General features: G+C 40.5%; 2 protein-coding genes across 8 annotated transcripts in view; one reads left to right on the top strand and one right to left on the bottom strand.

Annotated features, from left to right (window-relative positions):
* Positions 1-1,656: 1,656 nt before the first annotated feature.
* On the bottom strand, positions 1,657-5,625 carry Glt (Glutactin). The gene is made up of 6 exons (XM_073986353.1): positions 3,834-5,625; positions 3,611-3,769; positions 3,231-3,548; positions 2,965-3,165; positions 2,545-2,892; positions 1,657-2,475 (listed from the first exon to the last, which is right to left on the bottom strand). The coding sequence occupies exons 1-6, from the start codon at positions 5,358-5,360 to the stop codon at positions 1,771-1,773; spliced, it is 3,258 nt and encodes a 1,085-aa protein (XP_073842454.1). The 5' UTR covers positions 5,361-5,625; the 3' UTR covers positions 1,657-1,770.
* Positions 5,626-9,611: 3,986 nt separating this feature from the next.
* Syn1 (Syntrophin-like 1) overlaps positions 9,612-20,927 on the top strand; it is a 101,224-nt gene continuing 89,908 nt past the window's right edge. For 2 of the 7 annotated variants that reach the window (XM_073986356.1, XM_073986359.1), the window contains exon 1: positions 9,615-9,699. The gene's annotated coding sequence lies outside the window, so the exon portion shown is untranslated. Of the gene's footprint in view, positions 10,094-20,927 lie in introns of all 7 variants that reach the window. The other 5 variants (XM_073986355.1, XM_073986354.1, XM_073986357.1 and 2 more) reach the window with 5 other exon arrangements.

Genomic DNA, 20,927 nt, shown 5'->3' on the forward strand with positions numbered 1-20,927 from the left:
GGGTGCGTAGAAGCAACTTTTCTTTAAAAAAGGGTCATAGAAGTCCTTTTTTCAAAAAGGGTCCATAGAAGACCTTTTTTTCAAAAAGGGTCTATAGGAGCACCCTTTCTGAAAGAAAGGGTCCGTAGAAGCAACTTTTTTTTCAAAAAGGGTACATAGAAGACCTTTTTTTCAAAAAGGGTCTATAGGAGCACCCTTTCTGAAAGAAAGGGTCAATAGAACCACAATTTTATTTAGAAAGGGTCCACAGAAGCAGCTTTTCTACCAGAAAGGGTCCGTATAAGCACCTTTTCTTTCAAAAAGGGTACATAGAAGACCTTTTTTCAAAAAGGGTCCATAGAAGACCTTTTTCAAAAAGGGTCCATAGAAGCACCCTTTCTTTCGGAAAGGGTGCGTAGAAGCACCCTTTCTTTCGGAAAGGGTCCGTAGAAGCACCGTTTCTTTCAGAAAGTGTCCATAGGAGCACCCTTTCTTTTAGAAAGTGTCCATAGGAGCACCCTTTCTTTTAGAAAGGGTCTATAGGAGCACCCTTTCTGAAAGAAAGGGTCCATAGAAGACCTTTTTTCAAAAAGGGTCCATAGAAGACCTTTTTTCAAAAAGGGTCCATAGAAGCACCCTTTCTTTCGGAAAGGGTGCGTAGAAGCAACTTTTCTTTAAAAAAGGGTCATAGAAGTCCTTTTTTCAAAAAGGGTCCATAGAAGACCTTTTTTCAGAAAGGGTCTATAAAAGCACCATTCCTTTCAGAAAGTGTCCATAGGAACACCCTTTCTTTTAGAAAGGGTCTATAGAAGCACCCTTTCTTTCAGAAAGGGTCCATACAACCACCCTTTCTTTCAAAAAGGGTCTGTAGAAGCACCCTTTCTTTTAGAAACGGTCCATAGAAGCACCTTTTCTATCAGAAAGGGTCCGTAGAAGCACCTTTTTTTCAAAAAAAGGTCCATAAAAGCTCTCTTTCTTTCAGAAAGGGTCCATAGAAGCACCCTTTCTTTCGGAAAGGGTCCGTAGAAGCACCCTTTCTTTCAGAAAGTGTCCATAGGAGCACCCCTTCTTCCAGAAAGGGTCTATGGAAGCACCGTTTCCTCCAGAAAGGGTCTATGGGAGCACCGTTTTTTTCAGAAAGGGTCTGTGGAAGCACCTTTTCTTCCAGATATGGTCTATGGAAGCACCCTTTCTTCTAGAAAGGGTCTATGGAAGCAGCTTTTCTTCCAAAAATGGTCTGTGGAGCACCCTTTCCTCCAGAAAGGGTCTACGGAAGGACCCTTTCTTCCAGAAAGGATCTACGGAAGCACACTTTCTTTCAGAAAGGACCTATAGAAGCACATTTTCTCTCAGAAAGGGTCTATAGAAGCACCCTTTGTACAAACGTGATGAAAGTTTTTAGTTCTGGGACACAACCAAATATAAATTCCTAAATTTTGAACATTGTTTTACAAAAAATCTAATTTTATAGCGGAAATCGGCACCTGGAATACAGATTTCTAATATTTTGATATTATTTCAGCAAAAAATAAAGAACAACATAGTAATTATCTGAAATTTTATTAAGGAAGCGTTCAATACGATTCTAGTCGCACAGAGTGCTGAGTAGGTAAAACTGATAAGCAGCAAATGATTTTTATAGCACCCCAGCAGATGTAAAGACTGACACACTTGTTCTTGTTCTTCTTATTATTATTAAACAATATTTATTTCATAAATCAATTTTTCTAAATGTCTAATGCGGTCGATGTAACTATTTTTAGATGGCGGCGGGTGACCCCAGAAATCAGTTTATTTAATTAAGCGACGCTGTTGATGCATGGGATAATTGGAATAATGAGTATTGCTAGTGCTCTGATAAGGCTGTTGTTGTTGTTGCTGCTGTGGATTACGATAATTATATGGTCGACTATTGTAGCGATTGGCATATTGTTGATAATTTGGATACTGATAGTTGGTGGGATAGTTTGGAGGACGTTGTTGATAATTGTAAGGTTGATATGGACGTGGTGTGGTTGTTGTTGTTGTTGTGGTGGTAGTCGTAGTGGTTGTAGTTGTTGTTGTGGTTGTGAAAAATTCTGGATACTGATTGGGTACGGGTATACCATCACCAAAATGATAATCCAATTCCAAGTTTCCAGCTCGGGTATTGGTGAAACGCAAGAATGGTCCATATTCGGAACTTACATTTGGCCATATAGTTTGACTATAAACGGGCATACCATACTGGGCAAAGCTAACCCACATGCGTACCAGAGAACTTGATACCGATTTGTCCTGGGGATTAAGAATGCTCACTTCTTCGGGATAGGGGAACAGATAAATGTTGTCATCACTCAAAGTAGCATCAATTTCGAAGGGCAAAGGATTACGCAAATGTCCAAAACGATGATACTGGCCACGATAATCGAAGCAATACAAATAGGTGGAAACATTTTTCGAGGTATAACGAATACTGTCCACTACGGGGGCACGATACAAAATCAAGTTCACCAACTGGAAAGAAATTTAAGAAAGATGTGAGTTTAGTCATCACTTTTAATGAGTTCTGAATTTTCGACTTACCTCCAACAGTTTTTGTACCAATCCCTGAATCGTGGGATTGCGAACTTCTTCCGGTGTGAAAATGTGGGTTAGGGCCCAATTCTTCCATAATTGATAATGACGAGGCTGAACCGTGTGCTTTAATACCACATTAATGTAGTCGGAAATGTTACGGGATCGCAGTTCCACCAATTGATCATAGAAACGGGTCATAATAAAGGCACCAGCATCCTTTGCCACACCAACCAGAGTGGGATTGGTATTGTTTTTCACCATGGAGGCTGGATGTTGGGGCAGGTAACCCAATTTATCACCAACAATTAATTTGAATGCACTGACAAAGGCCAAGCCACGGGGTTCATTGCTCTCCTGGAAGTAAATAAAATTATCCATAATAAATAATAAAATAATTTCCGGTATACCTCCCCTTCCAAAACTTACAAAGTATCTCTTGAAATAGCTCAACAGATCGCTGGTCTTCATACTCTCAAAACAGGCAATATATCCTTCAGTATTGCGACTAGGTGGACAGCGAGCAAAATGGGCAAAGCTACGTAATGTGCTTGTGGGTTGTTCGTCCAGGAAGTAGGGATTCAAGGCAGTACCGGATTGCAAAATCAGTTTATGGAACAAGCCTTGGGCCTAAGGGCGAAAACAAAAACATCTCCTCAATAACTGTTATAATTTTTCAATTTCCCACAACCTACCTTTCCACTTAAGCTAAGGGCATGTATAAGCGTGGCTCCACCAGCTTGACCCATCAATGTAACCTGATCAGGATTACCATTAAAATAGCGTATGTGTTGTTGTACCCATTCCAGGGATTTTTGAATATCTGACAAAGCCACATTACCGGGCATATCTTCGGTCAGCGTTGACAAGTAACCGAAGGGAGCCAAGCGATAGTTAATGTTAACCAATACCACATCATGTTCCAAAAAGTAATCGGGTTGTCCTTCTTCAGCACTGCCATCGAACAACATCTCTCCATGAACAAATACCAATACGGGATATGAACCGGGTTTCTATGAAAATAGAACAAAAACTATAAAATCCGCAAAGCACAAAGAAAACATTTTGAACCTACAGCTGGGGTAAAGACATTCAGTGTCAGGCAATCATCAATATTTTCTCCACGGGCTTCCTTTTCGGTGATAATTGGCAAATCAGGAAATTGTGGACAATTTGCAGGCTCCTGGGTGGCATCAATGGTGGCATAGGGATTTATTTCCACAGGGCTGGCAGCCTATGTTCATAGGTAGATTATCAATAATACTGAAATATTTAACCTTTAGTAGATGCTAACATACCTGGAATCGGCCAATACCAGGTCTCACCGTGGCATACTTCAACCCCAAGTAGGCATTGATGGGTCTATTTTTGATGATTTTGAAATCACGAATACCTTGAACGGCACCTAAACGTGGCACATTTACAACGTGTGATTCTCTAACATTTGGCTGATAGGGAACGCGATCCTGAGTTGGAGCAACCGGTGGCTCAGCATTTGTTGGTGGTGGGTTATGGGGTTTCTGGCCGGTCGGTGGTAATGGACGGACTTGTTGATAAAACGGATATTGTGAATATTGAGGATATGTCCTGGGTGGTGGTGGGGGAGGGGGTGTAACAGTTCTAGGATCCACAGGACGTTGGTCATATGTTCTCGATGCTGGTGGTGCTGGATCCACGGCAAGTTGTTTTTCTTCTTCGTAATCCCTCGGGTCATAGTTATTTTCTTCTCTTGTCTGCATATTTCCATCATATGGCGATGGTATTGTTTGTACCGGCTCCTTATATTCGTCTCTCGTGTGCATATTTCCGTCGTGAGGTTGAGAAACATGGGGTTCCTGGCCGGCTGGTGATAAGGGGCGGACTTGGTGATAAAATGGATATTGTGGATATGTCCTGGGTGGTGGTGGGGGAGCGGGTGTTACAGTTTTAGGATCCACGGGACGTTGGTCATATGTCCGCGATGCTGGTGGTGCTGGTGTTATAATTCGAGGATCCACAGGAATCTCTTTTTCTTCTTCTTCGCCTTGCCTCGGATCATAGTTATTTTCTTGTCTCGTCTGCATATTTCCATCATATGACGATGGAATACGAGGGGGGATTGGTTGAACTGGCTCCGGATATTCGTCTCTCGTGTACATATTTCCATCGTGAGGTTGAGAAACATGTTGAGGTACTATAAATTCGCCACTCGAACGCATGTTGTCTTCTTTAGGGTGAGAAACATGGGGAGTCATGTGAGGAACTTGAGGATTTTCATCTCTCGATCTCATGTTTCCATCATGGGATTCCGAAACATGGGGAGTTATAAGACGTGGCTGAAGACCTTCTTCCTGTGGATTTGAATAACTTGTATCCAGATTTTCATCTCTCGTTGGCATGCTTCCATGTTGCATTGCGGAAACATGTGGAGTTATAAGTTTTGGTTCTGGATTCTCTGCTTCTCCTTCTCTCTCGTACATATTTCTAGTATCTGTGTTAGAAATGTGGGGAGTCATACTTTGAGGTTCGTGATTTTCTTCTCGACTGTGACCAACGCCAACATCGGGAACATCAGGGAGTGGTGGTGAAATTATGCGAGGTTCTGGATATTCATCTCTGGTATCATAAGGATCTTTTCCGCCTTGCGAATAGTCGTTACCATAACGATCAGGCTGAGAGTTAGGTGGGCGAAAACCAAAATTGACACGTGGATCCAAAGGATGATGATAATCGTATTTATCTTCGTCCTCATAGGCGGGAAAATCTTCATCATAGTCTTGGGCCAAAGAGCCAATAATTAGCCCCAGCATTAGTAACAGCTTATATTTTTCACTTTTCCGATACATGTTGCTTCTATCCGACGAAACAAATGAAACTAAATCCAAACTTACTGTGCCGCTGATTAGCAAAGCTAATCTTCACTTCACAGTTCAGTCGCCGTTCGTTGTACATCATCGATTCTGGGTTGCAATCGACGTTTAGCCGCATTACTGCTGTTGGACTTATCACTTAGTTTCCCCGTACAGGAAAGCAGCAGTGCTGCCACTACTGCTAGTGCAGCCCTTCTAAGGTTATCGCCTTTGTTCTGTTTAAGAATAATTGATATGACTGAAGTCATGATGCTTCGATGCCGATCATTAAATACTAAAAATGAAACTAGCATCGATATTTTTATCAATTGTTTCACATAGTGGAAGACAAGCAGAAGAATGAATACAGATTACCAAAGCAAATAGAATAATCTTCTTATGTTTGTTTGACATATCATCTAATATGTATATTTGAAAGCATACAGTTCCATGAAATTCATATAAAAACAAACAAACAGACAAACAATATGCAAGTACAAACAACAAAATTGAAATTGATTAGAATTCAAAAATGAAACATTACGGTGTTGAAAAGTTTGCAAGATTTTAGTAAAGAATAACAATTTTCCCATATGACTTCTAATGTTAGATTCCACATTTTACTTTATGAATGTTGGGTATTTTTTATAGAATGATAAACGATATTATTAACTTCACAAATCAATGTAATCTGCTCAGGTATACCATTAAAATAGTGTAGTTTTTATTGAACTCATTCCATGCAATGTTGACAAATTATCCGAAGTGAGCAAAATTATAGTTAATTCAATCAGGTTTATTTGAATTGTTCAAAAACCGAGGATCCTAATTGTGGTCTTTCTTAACATGATGTACATCTACTCGTACGCCACATATATAATCCAAGTCCATGACATCTAGGTCGTCATTACATTGGATACTGATTGTCAATGGCGAACTCCATTAATACCGTGTACTGTTCTGTGAAGCTATAACTACAATAAGAAACAGTGAAGACCTAAAGAAACATCCTTCAATAGTTAAACTCTAGCCATAATAGGCACGAATGATGCGCTGTTAAACTAATATTCCCAAATTCTATAAAATAAGTCACCTTCGTTGCTTCCTTAAATCGGAGGGACCTTATCTTATCAAACCGTTAGAAAGATGGGAAATAATACCATCAGACTAGAAGTACATGCTTTTCTAAGGATTTTAAATGACTGTTTTCATAATGGGATGTGACTAAGGAGCGCCTTGCGCTCAAAAGCCTATGGTAGCAAATCCCTTCAACCACATTTTCTGTGTATTTCACTTCTTCATAAATGGTGTCTTATCCTTTCGGATTAAATAAAAAATGAGCTAAAAATAGAATTGTCTCTCCTTGTCTCTTCGGAGATGATCGTGGCATCTAATCTTATTACATAAACTTGATTGGTGATTACTGAGTGGCTTACTGACAGATCAACGACCAAGCGAATTTGTTCGTTCGTGTATATTTTTACTTGTTTGGCTGTAGATTCTGTCAGATTCAAACATTTTGCAAACTGGACTAGTTGCGTCGGTATAATATAGAAGAAGCTAAAGAAGCAGGAGACAGGAAAGTGGGGTTAGCTGGGCAGTAAAACAAATGCAGCGTGTCCTGCGGCCACAATCCACAAACAGGACATGAATTCAAGCTCAGGTGAGAGAACAACTAGTGTTTGTCTTCGCAGCAGGTGCCCTTCTGCTGCGATGGATGGTGGGTTGTTTCCGAGTACGGCATTCACACTGTACCCTCTCACTTGTACCTTTGTACCCCTCGCTCTCTCTCTAAATCATGAATATCTCTCCTGTCGTACATGGGTGCGAGAAGCCTGTGCACCTGACTGTGGCAGGGATGCTATCGGCGGTAACACCCAAGCAGGTACTGCATCGACAACATCTTGTTGTGCTGATGCACCGGTAAAATTTTGGTCTCCTCCTGAAGATGGTCCACACTGGCGCCGCATAGCTTATCACAGACCGGCCTATTACTTTATAAGACGTCAACAAGATTTCTTTGTCAGCACCTAAAGTTCTACCGACCAGCGTCCAGAGAACTTTGTTCCTACTTCTGATCTTGTCGAAAATAGATGTGGCTTGCGCGGACTATTTAAACATGCAGTCGAACGTTACACCCAATGTCTTGGGGTAGTTATTGGTTGGATTCCAAGAATAAGTTACATATCTATTGGGTCTTCAACGAAGCTCATTACGGTTCTCTGCTGGAAAATTTGATCTAATTTTGGGTATTTGACTACCACGTACTTACATATGTAGCGAGCGTCTGCGGCTATGATGATGTCTCTGAGGGAATGGTCAGCTCTCTGAAGCGGAAATTGGTAAATTCTCTGAACGATTATAGAAAGATGGTCTGAGCCAAGGGAAGTGACGGGTTGCCAGGACAGGTAATTTATCATACCGATTGCCACAATGGTGATGTCTGGCGAGCTGCGGTAATCTCCTCTTATTCTCGTGGGTGCGTATTCGAGCACCATGCAAAGTGTGGAGCTATCAATTTGATCGGGCAGAGCTGTACCTCTATGGTCAATGTCTGGGACGTGATTCCCAAGCTCATGATGAGCGTTGAAGTCCCCTAGCGAACTAATATGAGATTTATAACGCTGGACACAACTATTCATCGGCGGTATATACTCATTAAGCAACTCTACCACGGCAGTCCCACACTTTACTGCTATCCCCAGTCAAGCTCAAGCGAAATAGGTCTGTACTGGGCAGACTGGTATATGAGGAAGGCAAATCCGCATCCTCCGCTTCTTGTACGATACTTTCGCAAAATGTTGTAACCATTGCAACTTTGCAAGCTACAAGTGAAGGCAAACTTTGTTTTCTGGATCACCGTGAACACGATGTTTCTCCGGCTCACAAAGTCTAAAATTTCGCTGACTTTGTTACAATTTAATTGCAGGAACGATTATGTATGAAGAGCTCGATAGATGTCCGTATAGTATAGGAGGAACTTTATAGAGGTTCGTGTAGTATATGAGGAACTCGTTAAAGGTCCGTATGCTATAGAAGGAGCTCGATGGAAGTCCCTATAGTATAGAAGAAGCTAGATGGAGGTCTGTATAGCATAGAAGGCGCTCGATGGAGGCCCGAATAATATAGAAGGAGCTCGAAAGAGGTGCTTATAGTATAGAAGGAGCTCGATAGAGGTCCATATTATGTATGAAGAGCTCGATAGAGGTTCGTATAGTATAGGAGAAACTTGGTAGAAGTTCGTGTAGTATATGAGGAACTCGTTAGAGGTCCGTATGCTATAGAAGGAGCTCGATGGAGGTCCGTATAGTATAGGGGGAACTCGAAAAAGGTGCGTATAGCATAGAAGGAGCTCGATAGAGTTCTGTATGGTATAGAAGGAGCTTTATAGAGGTCCGTATAGTATAGAAGGTGCTCGATGGAGATCCGAATAATAGAGAAGGAGCTCGATGGAGGTACGTATAGTATAAAAGGAACCCTATGGAGGTACGTATAGTATAGAAGGAGGTGATGGAGGTCCGTATAGTATTGAAGAAGCCCGATTGAGGTCTGTATAGTATATGAGGAGCTCGATGGAGGTTCGAATTGTATAGAAGGACTTCGATGGTGGTCCGTATAGTATAGGAAGAGCTATATAGCGGTCCGCATAGTGTAGGAGGAACGTCGTAGAGGGAGATAGAAGGAACTTGAGCTTACAAAAAAAAAAAAAAGAAATAATTCCAAGTGGTGAAAATCGACTTATCGGAATAAAAGGAGATCATAGTGAGTAAACGTAATTATATACACATTTTTAAACTATTCATTGTGTTTTATTTCTCATTCGTCCACTTAGATTAATGAGAAAATATTGGAAATTCAGCACCAGACTAATGAATAAGATTTTGTTTTGTACTACTTCTTCCAATTGGAATATTTTCCCACTTAATTAATTAACATTTATAGCTTTCTTAAAAATAACTTCAGTACTTACTTATGTGCCGATATTGCAGTAACAGTTGTCAAGTTACCGCAATATCACCAGAAATCTTGTAACGGTGGTGGAAATGTCCTTATTTTACAGATGTTTTGTTGAACTGTTTTATCGACCAAAACCTGCTTTGCAGAGATGTAAATTTTAGTATGTACCACCAATAGAAGCCAATCAAACAATTCCAAAGAGTATCCTGTCCACTCTCCCATGCATTTGCAAAAGAGAACGTAAAACAAAAACAACGAATCATTTAAAGGATATGACAAAGTCTGCGACTCTTCAGTTGCGAGTTTCATTTGGCTAAGAACGGTACGTTTTGCGGAATTTGTTGTTGATACCAAAAAAGAAATACAAATGAATTTTATGGTGAATAAAATGCAAATGGAATCAAATCAAAATCCAATGAAAAAGAAACGTAGCTAAATGTTTGGAAATGAAGAAAACGATAGCAAATTAGCGGGTTGTGTGAAAATTAATCTATGAAAGTGTTTTTAAAATCAAAGCATACGATTTCGGAAAAATCCATAACAAAAAGAAATACATAGTAATATTATTGGTGTTTGGTGCGGAGCGTTGTCTGGTCTTTTGCATATCCTGCAGTGCATGCAAGAAGAAAAAAAAAGAAGATGATTTTGTGCGCTAATCATAACTAAGGATACAATCAACTCTAATAAATATTAATAATAAATACAAAAATCTTTGTGGCATTTTGAGTGGTTTATTTCGGCAATTGCTGTGTGTGCGTTGAAAAATTAAGAAGGTAATTTATTTTATGATGGCATTTTTTAATGGATATTTTTCCTCTAAATACATTGATAAGCACCACAAATTGGACCTCTTACATCAACCCTTAATAGTAGTAGAATTTTCCCACAAACCACCCTCGGTCTGGCAAAAATCAAAAAACAAACTCTCTTGCCTAGCCGCTAGTGCTCTTACGTGTGGGGGTGTTTCTCTCTTGCTGCTTTTGGCGAAGAGCACACAAAATGGCATAGTATCCTGCTGGGAGCTTTTCATTCAAGACATTTTTTTGTTTGTTGCTTGTAAAGCTTTCTCTGTCAGTTGGGTTGCTTTAAGGGGGGTGTGCGTAATTTAGCGTGAAAGTATGCATTATTATACACTACACCATACAATTTCATGGCGGTACTTTTCGTTCTGCTTTCAGTGGTGGTGTCGGCAGCGTCAGAATGATTGTTGGTTGTTGGTGTACGAAGGGTTTTAGCTGCTGTTGCTGTTGCTGCTCCTTCTGTTCTCAATTGTAGTATAGTGTGGCATATTTGTTGTTGGTTTTGTGTTCTTTTTGAGGATTTGTGCATTCCGGTAGCCGGATTTTAAACACGCCATCATCGTTCATTCTGGTTTGTCTGATAGTTGCTCTGTCGTCGCCGTCGTTGTTGTTGTTGGGTGGTATACTACTATAAAGATATCAAGAACTAGTAATCTTTGTCAGTGTATGATGTGGTAGTAGATTAATGCAGACACACACAAACACACACACACCTAATAGCCAAGCCAACCTACCTATTTACCAATACTATTATAAATGTTGTGTAGTAATTTCATTTTTTACATTTTGTTGCTTTTTTGAATTCCTTTTAGAATTGGCATTAGTGTTAAGGAGGGATTGGTATTGGTAGCGGAGGGGTAACAGAGGAGGGGAAATGAAATACTAAATTACAAATTACATTCAGAGTAAAACATGAACAATCATTTTAATTTTCCACACAAAAATAAGAAAAAAAACAACCGAAAAAGTGGAAAATTTAATGTTTCGCATTATTCCAACGTTGCGGGTTTTGGATTATGATGATGGTAATGATGTAGACGGAGTTGTTTGCATGAGCTTGAGTCCTTGTGTTCGCAGCTAGCTATTTTAGCTCTGGTGGTAATGATTGTTATATTAATTCAGATAATTTGTTGTTGTTGTTTCGTATTAAAAAAAGTGTTTTAAAATTCATTTTCAGATGAAAAACGTTATTAAAGTTCGGTCATGACAGTGCTTGATTGTGCTTCTGCCTACGTACCCTACATCACTTCAATAGAAATAATATTGATCCCAGACTTTTCATCGTAGAATGATTTTTTAAAGTATTGGAGGATCTTGATAGAGTTCCGTATAACATAGGATAGAAGTCTGTATAGTATAGGTGGAACTTGATAGAGATCCGTATAGCATAGGAGGAGCACAATAAAGTTAAGTATATCATAGCAGCAGCTCGATAGAGGTCAGCATATTATAGAAAAATCCAATAGAGGTCGTATAATAGAGTTGGAGCTCGATAGACGTCCTTATAGTATAGAATGAGCTCTATAAAGGTCCGCACGGTATAAGAGAAGTTCGATAGAGGTACGTATGTTGCAGGAGAAGCTTGATAAAGGTGCGTATAGTATTGTGGAAGTTCGATAGTAATGTAGGAGACCGATAGAGGTCCGTATAGTATAGGAAAAAGTCGATAAAGATCCGCACATTACAGGAGAAGGTCGATTGAGGCACGTATAGTACACGAAGAACAGGATAGAGTTCCGCATATTATAGGAAAAGCCCAACAGAGGTTGCGTATGGTACTGGAGAAGCTCAATAGAAGTTATACAATAGAGTTGGAGCTCGATAGATGTCCGTATAGTATAGAAGAAGCTCGATAAACGTCCGCACACTACAGGAGAAGCTCGATTCAGGAAGTATAGTACACGAAGAATACGATATATTTCCGCATGTTATAGGAGAAGCTCGACAGAGGTGCGTATGGTATTGGAGAAACTCAATAGACGTCATACACTAGAGTAGGAGCACGATAGTGGTCCGTATAGTATAGGAGAAGTATGACAAAGTTCTGCACAGTACAGGAGAAGCTCGATTGAGGTACGTATAGTACACGAAGAAGAGGATAGAGTTTTGCATGTTTTAGGAGAACCTCGACAGAGGTGCGTAAGGTATTGGAGAAGCTCAATAGAGGTCATACAATAGAGTTGGAGCTTGATAGAGGTCCGTATAGCATAGGGGAAGTACGATAAAGGTCCCCACAGTACGGGAGAAGCTATATAAAGACCCGTTTTAAATAGAAGACGCTCGATAAAAGCCCGCATAGTACGCGAGACGCTCGATAGAAGCAGGATTGTATAGCAAGAGCTCGATAGAGGTCCGTATAGTCTATGATAAGCTCGATATAAGTCCGTATAGTACAGGATGAGCTAGACAGAAGTCCGTATAATATGAGTAAGATATATGTCCTTATAATATAAGATGAGCTAGATAGAGGTCCAAATATTATAACAAAGGTTCAATATAGGTCCACGTTGTTAGCAGCAGCTCACAGACGTCAATATGGTATATGTGAAGTGTGGTAGTGGTACGTTTAGAGAAGGAAAAATTCCCTAGAGGTGGGCGTAGTATAGGAGAAGCTCGATAAAGGTCCTCACACTGCAGGAGAAGCTCGATTGAGTATACAAAGAACAGGATAGAGTTCCGAATGTTATAGGAGAAGCTCAACAGAGGTGTGTATGGTATTGGAGATGCTCAATAGAGGTCATACAATAGAGGAATAGCTCGATAGATGTTCGTGTTGTATAAAAAGAACTCGAAAGAGGCCCTTATAGCATACGAATAGCTCGATAGAAGTCTGTATAGCATAGGAGGAACTCGATAGAGCTCTATATATTGTAGGAGGAGTTCGATAGAGGTCCATATGGCATAGGGAGAGATCGAGCTTGACGGAAGTCCATATAGTATAGGAAGAGCTCGAAAGAGTACATATAAGGGGAATTCATATGGTATAGGAGCAGCTCGATAGCAGCTCCGTATAGTATGGGAGGACCTCGAAATACGTCCGCATAGTGTAGGACAGCTGGACAGAGGTATATTTAGAATGGGACGAGCTCGATAGATTTGTGTATAGTATAGAAGGAGCTCGATTGAGGTCCGTGTAGTATACGAGCAGCTCGACAGAGGTCCGTTTAGTATAGAAGATTCTCGTTGGAGGCCCGTATATTGCAGGAGCATTTCGATAAGAGCTCGATAGAGGTCCGTACTGTATAGGAGGAGCTCTATAGAGTTCCCTATTGTATCGGAGGAGCTAGATAGAGGTCCCTATTGTATAGGAGGAGATCGTTAGAAGTCCTTATTGTATAGGAGGAGCTTTATAAAGCTCTGTATAATCCAGGAATAGCTCGAAAGTCGTTCGTATAGTGTAGGAGGAGATCGATAGAGGTCCGTATATTATAGGAGGAGCTCGATAGAGGTCCTTATAGTATAGGAGGAGCTCAATAGAGGTCCGTATATTATAGGAGGAGCTCAATAGAGGTCCGTATATTATAGGAGGAGCTCAATAGAGGTCCGTATATTATAGGAGGAGCTCAATAAAGGTCTGTATATTATAGGAGGAGCTCAATAGAGGTCCGTATACTATAGGAGGAGCTCGAAAGAGATCCGTATAGTACACGAGGAGCTTGATAAAGGTCCGTATAGTATAAGAGGAGCTCGATAGAGGTCCTTATAGTATAGGACGAGATCGAGCTTGACGAGAGGAGCTTGAAAGAAGTTCATATAGTATAGGAAGAGCTCGAAAGAGTACATATAAGGGGAATTCATATGGTATAGGAGCAGCTCGATATAGGAATGGGAAGGAGCTCGATAGATTTATGTATAGTATAAAAGGAGCTCGATATAATTCCGCATAGTAAAGAAAGTGCTCGATTGAGGTCCGTGTAGTATAGGAGCAGCTCGATAGAGGTCCGTTTAGTATAGAAGAAGCTCGTTGGAGGTCCGTATAGTATAAAAGGAGCTCGATGTGGATCCGTATAGTGCAGGAGGTGTTCGATAGAAGTCTTTATGGTATAGGAGGAGCTCAATAGAGGGCCGTACTGTAAAGGAGGAGCTCAATAGAGGGTCGTACTGTAAAGGAGGAGCTCGATAGAGGTCCGTACTGTAAAGGAGGAGCTCGATAGAGGTCCTTACTGTATAGGAGGAGCTCGATAGAGGTCCCTATTGTATCGGAGGAGCCAGATAGAGGTCCCTATTGTATAGGAGGAGCTCGATAGAGGTCCCTATTGTATAGGAGGAGCTTGATAAAGGTCTGTATAATCCAGGAATAGCTCGTAAGTCGTCCGTATAGTATAGGAGGAGATCGATGGAGGCCCGTATAGTATAGGAAAAGTTCGATACATGTACGGATTTTGTTGGAGAAGGTTGATAGTGATCCCTATAGAGTTCCACATATTATTGAAAAAGCTCGATAGAGGTCTTTATAGTACAAGAGGAACTCGATAAGACCTCTATCGTATCGTTTAGTATAAAATGAGCTTGATAGAGTTCCTTTTTAGTATTAGAAGAGGTCGATAGAAGTCCGCATGGCAGAAGAGGAGTTCGGTAGAGGTCTGTTCAGTATAGAAGCAACCCGTTAGAGCTTCGTATAGCATGGGAGGCGCTCGTTAGAGGTCTGTATGGTATATGAGGAGCTCCTTACAGGCTCGTAGATATCGCATGAAAGGCACTAGACCTTTAGTATAGAAGAAGCTCGAGAGAAATTTTTATATTATAGAAAAAACAAGTAAAAAAGTATCAGTCGGCTTTTCCGATAGAGATATACCCTCAGCTTGTCTGGATTGAAATACTTTTTCTCAAAAAAACTTATGTATTTAGGGGGGTTTTCAAAATTATGGGCGTATGAACCGACAAAAGCATGGATAGGATTAAAGCTCAAAAATTTTCGAGGAGGTCGATGGATAGAGCTTTTTTTTATCACATTAGCCTACGAAAAACATTATATCGCTGTAAACGGGGCCACTAGGAAAATCTTCGGTAAAAATGTCCAAAGGATCCTCGAACAGACCCTTAACTACACACAAATTTTGAACATTTGTGTTGGTGGTACCACAAGGATTGGACAGATAGGGCCCAAATTTAAATATAAACTAAGTTTCGACAATATTTAGAGATCCAAAGTTTGGACCTAATCGGTTGCTACGTCTATGAGAAATCGCGCTTACCACTTTAGCGAATGTTTTCGAACTTTTGTGGGGGACCTATAAGCACCACCTTCGAATTTCATTTAATATTCGAAGAAATATTACAATATCCAAAGTGTGGTCGAGTGCAGTATTCGATTTGAGCCCTCCAGCCACTACATATGGTACCATAGGAGTTTTTTACAACTTTCGGGCTGTTTTCTCAAGAAGTAAGGATGTGTAAAGTTTGGACCAAATCGGTCACTCCCATCAAGAGTTATCGTGCGCACAATTTTTCCGAACATTTTTTAACTTTCGTGGGGGAGGTAACTGAAGGAGTGGACCGATATGCCTTATCTTCGAACTTAAACTAAGGCCACATTTTGGACCGAATCGGCAGAGTTATCCGGCGCTCCAACCACTACACACGGTGTCATAGGGGGTTTTTGTACCTTTTAGGCTATTTTCTCAGGAAGTATGGACTTGCTCCCGATGAAACTTATACCGTCATATGGGGGGCAGTGAATACAAGTAGCCACAACAAAAATCAAAGCGATTAGAGAACAGGTCCTAAACTGAACCTTCCCGAAATTTTACCGATATAACCCATCTTCGAACTTAAACTAAGTTTGGACAAAATATTACGAAAACCATCTTGGACTGAATCAGTTGATCCGTTTGAGAGTTATCGTGCGCTTCAGCCAGCCAGACAGATAGACAGACGGACGGACATTGCTCAATTGACTCCAAATTGTCTGAAACCCATTTCGTCCAAACATACTTGTGGTCTAAAACCATTATTTCGGTGAGGCACATTTTACCCTTATGAAAGTGTATATACCCTCGTTAGCATAAATTCTGAGGGTATAACTAGGTAGCATGGATTGGATTCGTGGGTTCCTGTGCTACTTATGAGGTCTTTGTTATCACTTTGACGTTCGAAAGAGTTGTGAATTTTTGGGTCCTCATAGCAAAGATAAACTGATGTAGAGTATCATCTTTTTGCCCATGGTATATAAACATATATTTTTTGCCAGTTTTTTTGTTTAATATATTTAAGCTGCTGCATCAGAGATAGTGGAGCACTACTCCACAACTGACACATGGTATACATTTGTGTGATCCCCCTATACGATTTAAAGCTCTTCACATAAACTGATGCACTAGCTCAAACAGACACACACACACATGCACACATACATGCAAAATGTTAACATTCTGACATAACATACTAATTCCTTTACTAATCCCTGGGTATTATAAATTGCACTTCAAGTTTTTATGCCATAATAACAATTGCAACAACTATAACAATAACAACGTCAACCAACAAACAAACATTACAGAATACCACCACCAGCAGTCAGTAGTAGTCGGCACAACAACAAAAACCATGAAAAACAACAAACAATTCATAGCCGTGGTTATAAATTACACACTCAAAACTGTTACTGCTCACTGTCTGACTCTTTACACTTTGGCCCATATGATGAGTAAAGCATATAAAGCAACGTCGTCTGATGATAGCTTCCGACCGTCCGACCGCATCGTTTGTAGTTATATCAGCATTAGCTCTTGTTCTTCTTGTTTGGTTAGTTTTCTAATTTCTATTTTTGTTTGCTACGACGGCAGCATTGTACGTTTGTTTTTATGATTATGTACTTAAATTCTTTAAAGTTCCCCTCCCGTTGGCCATTTACTCCTCTCTTAATAACTCGGTACCCTCCATCATCATCACCATCGTTTAAACTCTGCTCCGCTACTTTTCGGTCTGTTTGTGTGTGTGTGTCTCGAGATTGGTGTGGTTTAGGTGACGGTGGTGTAGGTGTAGTTGTGTGGGATGATGTGTTGGCTAACAGATCCTATAAACTTAGAGGCGATTAAGTTTTATTTCCTTTTGCGGGATTTGCAACATATGGTTTCCTAAGGATTATTGAGGTTTTCGGGGTTGAAGATCTTTGGAAATGATGTCATTTTGGTTTAAGCCAGGCGAGGGTTATTTTAATCTGTCTCATGTATGCATTTATGAATTATTATTTCGCTTATGAATCTGTGCCTTTAATGGTATATAATGCCTTTATAGTATATAACGATGTGAGAAGAGGGTAGGAGAAGCACAAGAATATTTGGTTGAAAAGTCAATGTGCTTTTGGTGAACAACATAAGTTTACAAAATTTCAATATTCCTACCTCCTCTCAATTTCACGGCACAACAATTCAGGGTTCTACAAAGCAATGAGAATCCTGACCCTGCTAACCCTTTCCTTGAACATTTTGTTAACACTTTAATTTCCTCAAAGAATTTTGAACTGCGCAATACCTACCTATTTAAGGTAGAGAGAGCCGTGAATGAATTCATTCTTCAGTTTTTTTACTACAAATCATTCATACGCTTCATGGTACTCGAACTTTGGGTCTGTGAATTTCATCAGATTTGCTTCATCATTGAGGCAGTGCTTGCAGCAGACTTGCAAATTTCTCTTCACAAAAATTAAAAAAAAAACTGCGAAGAATGCAAAAAATTATGCAAAAACAACAAGAACAGAAATAAACGACAATAATCACAAAAAGCATTCCAAGCGTCCGTTTGTCTGATTGTTGGCTCTTCTACTTCCTTTTCTAGATAAATATTTTACACGATTGTTGTGACGGAAAAGGCAAAAAAAAACGAAAATAACTGAAGAAAATACAAATCTCACAGTGTGAAAGTGTGAGCGTGTGTGTGTCGTATTTTTTGTGAATGGATAGATGGATGCTTTTGCTGCTTTACTTTAATGCCTATGATAATGATGGAAGCAACAACAACAGCAGCAGCAAGTGCGATGAAGATGTTGATGGCGTTGCTGATAATGACTATGTGAATGGGAATATGGAACGATGCTGTTGATGATGACGGCAACGGCGTCGACGATGATGAAGGCGATGACTTTGTGTGTTCTTGCAATTACGCCGGTACAGTAGTCTCAAGTACTGCATTTGTGTGCTGCAAATAGCAGGAAGAAGAACAACAACAACTACAGCATCTGAAACAACAAAGCATTGCATTTTTTAAAATGCAATCACAAAAACAACAACAGAAGCAATATTTCTATAATAAATACTCATAAATTTGTCTATGTGTGCGTTTTCTGTCAAACAATGAACCAACTTTTCACAGACAGACAGACGTTCGTTTTATTGTTCCATTGCCAGGATAACATGGAAATCTTTTATCAGCTACAGCAAAAAATAACAACAACGTCAACTGCAAACCAAGCAAAAACCTAAAACGTCATTAAAACAGCTAAGAATGGTTACGGCATAACAGCAGCAACAACAAAAAAAACTGTCGTCTAACACTTGTCTGGTTAAAAGTAGATTTTCGACGAGGGTAGAATGAAAGTTTCGGAGGAATAAGGTAGCCTTTTTCTTTAGCCCTAAAATGGATCTCAGAAGAACAGTTCGCGTGAGTTTTATGTAGCATAGAAGGTGAATTCAGTAAAGATGGAGCTACATCCGTAAAGTACATGAGGAGCTCGAAAAAAGTGGTCCATGTAGTACACGAGAAGCCCGATAGGTTTGTAAGGTATAGGAGGTGCTCGATAGGGGTCCTTATCGCACACGAGTAGCTGGATAGAAGTTCGTATAGTATTGGAGGAACTCGATAAAGTATAGGGGGAGCTCGATAGAGGTCCATATGGTATAGGCGAAGCTCGATAGAGGCCTTATATTAAAGGAGGAGCTGGATACATATCCCTATAGGCCCCTATAATACACGAGGAGCTATATAGAGGGCTGCAAGGTACATGAGAAGCTTGATAGAGGTCTGTTTATTACAGGAGAAGCTCGATAGAGGTCCGTACAATACACGCTCGATATTGCACACGAGGAGCTTGATACAGGTCCGTGTAGTATAGAGGGAGCTCCACAGAGGTATATCCTTATAGCAAGAGATTCATAATTATTAGAAGACCTTTCCAAAGGTCCATCCATATAGGTAAAAAGAGTTCAGACACCAATATAATTATAAAAAGAGATTTATAGAGGTCTGCATAGTATAGGAGGAGCAGAATTGATGTCCTTATAGTATACAAGGAGCTCCATAAGGGCCCTTTGCGTACACGAGGAGCTCAATAGAGGTCCGTGTTGTACACGAGAAGGTATACGGTGTGCTCGATTGGGGTTCCTATCGCACCCAAGAAGCTCGATAGAGGACCGTATAATACACGAGTAAATCTCTAGTGGGCTGTATAGTACATGAGAAGTTTGATAGAGGACCGTTTACTACAGGAGAAGCTCGATAGAGGTCTGCAGGAAGGAGATATATATCGAGCTCCTCCTATGTAGGAGGAGCTCCAGTAAGTATTAGGAGGGCTTTTACGAAGTCCAATAGTTAAAAAGAGCTCAGACAGCAATATAGATATAGAAAGAGATTTAAGTACATGAGGAGCCAATATAAGTCCGTGTAGTACACGAAAATCTCGATAAAGGTCCGTGAGGTATACGAGAAGCTCGATAGAGGTCCGTATAGTATAGGAGAAGCTCAATAGAGGTCAGTATAGTAAAGGAGGAGATCAATAGATGTCCGTATAGTAAAGGAGGAGCTCGATAGAGGTCCGTATAGTACACAAGGAGCTTGGTAGAGGTCCGTATAGTATAGGAGGAGCTCGATAGAGGTCCGTATAGTATAGGAGGGGCTCGATAGAGGTCCGTATAGTATAGGAGGGGCTCGTTAGAGATCCTTATAGTACAGGAGGAGCTCGATAGAGGTCCGTATAGTATAGGAGGGGCTCGTTGGAGATCCTTATAGTATAGGAGGAGCTGGATGGAAGTCCTCAAAGTATAGGAGGAGATCGAATAGAGGTCCGTATAGTATAGGAGGAGCTTGGTAGAGGCCCGTATAGTATAAGAAAAACTCGATAGAGGTCCGTATAGTATAAGAGGTGTTCGATAGAGGTCAGTATAGTATAAGAGGAGCTCGATAGAGGTCCTTATAATATATGAGGAGCTCAATAGAGGTTCGTATGGTATAGGAGGGGCTCGTTAGAGATCCTTATAGTATAGGAGGAGCTCGATAGAAGTCCTCAAAGTATAGGAGGAGCTCGAATAGAGGTCCGTATAGTATAAGAGAAGCTCGGTAGAGGTCCTTATTGCATGGGAGGAGCTCGAATAGAGGTCCGTATTGTATAGGAGGGGCTCGATAGAGGTCCGTATATTATAGGAGGAGTTCAATAGAGGAGGAGCTCGAATAAGTATTAGGAGGGCTTTTAGGAAGTCCATATAGTTAAAAAGAGCTCAGACAGCAATATAGATATAGAAAGAGATTTAAGTACATGAGGAGCCAATATAAGCCCGTGTAGTATACGAAAATCTCGATAGAGGCCCGTGAGGTATACGAGAAGGTCGATAGAGGTCCGTATAGTATAGGAGGAGCTAAATAGAGGTCAGTATAGTAAAGGAGGAGATCAATAGAGGTCCGTATAGTAAAGGAGGAGAGGTCAGTATAGTAAAGGAGGAGCTCAATAGAGGTCCGTGGTCCGTATAGTACACATGGAGCTTGGTAGAGGCCCGTATAGTATAAGAGGAGCTCAATAGAGGTCCGTATAGTATAAGAGGAGCTCAATAGAGGTCCGTATAGTATATGAGGAGCTCGATAGAGGTCCGTGTAGTATAAG

Source organism: Musca autumnalis, unplaced genomic scaffold (genome assembly GCF_047663935.1).
Source record: "Musca autumnalis isolate F117 unplaced genomic scaffold, ASM4766393v1 scaffold_4, whole genome shotgun sequence".
Classification (NCBI taxonomy): domain Eukaryota; kingdom Metazoa; phylum Arthropoda; class Insecta; order Diptera; family Muscidae; genus Musca; species Musca autumnalis.

Coding starts and splice junctions, on each gene's coding strand:
- Glt (XM_073986353.1), bottom strand. CDS start 5,360: ATGTATCGGAAAAGTGAAAAATATAAGCTGTTACTAATGCTGGGGCTA. Junction 3,549..3,610: donor TGAATGTCTTTACCCCAGCT/GTAGGTTCAAAA, acceptor CTATTTTCATAG/AAACCCGGTTCATATCCCGT. Junction 3,166..3,230: donor CCCTTAGCTTAAGTGGAAAG/GTAGGTTGTGGG, acceptor TTTCGCCCTTAG/GCCCAAGGCTTGTTCCATAA.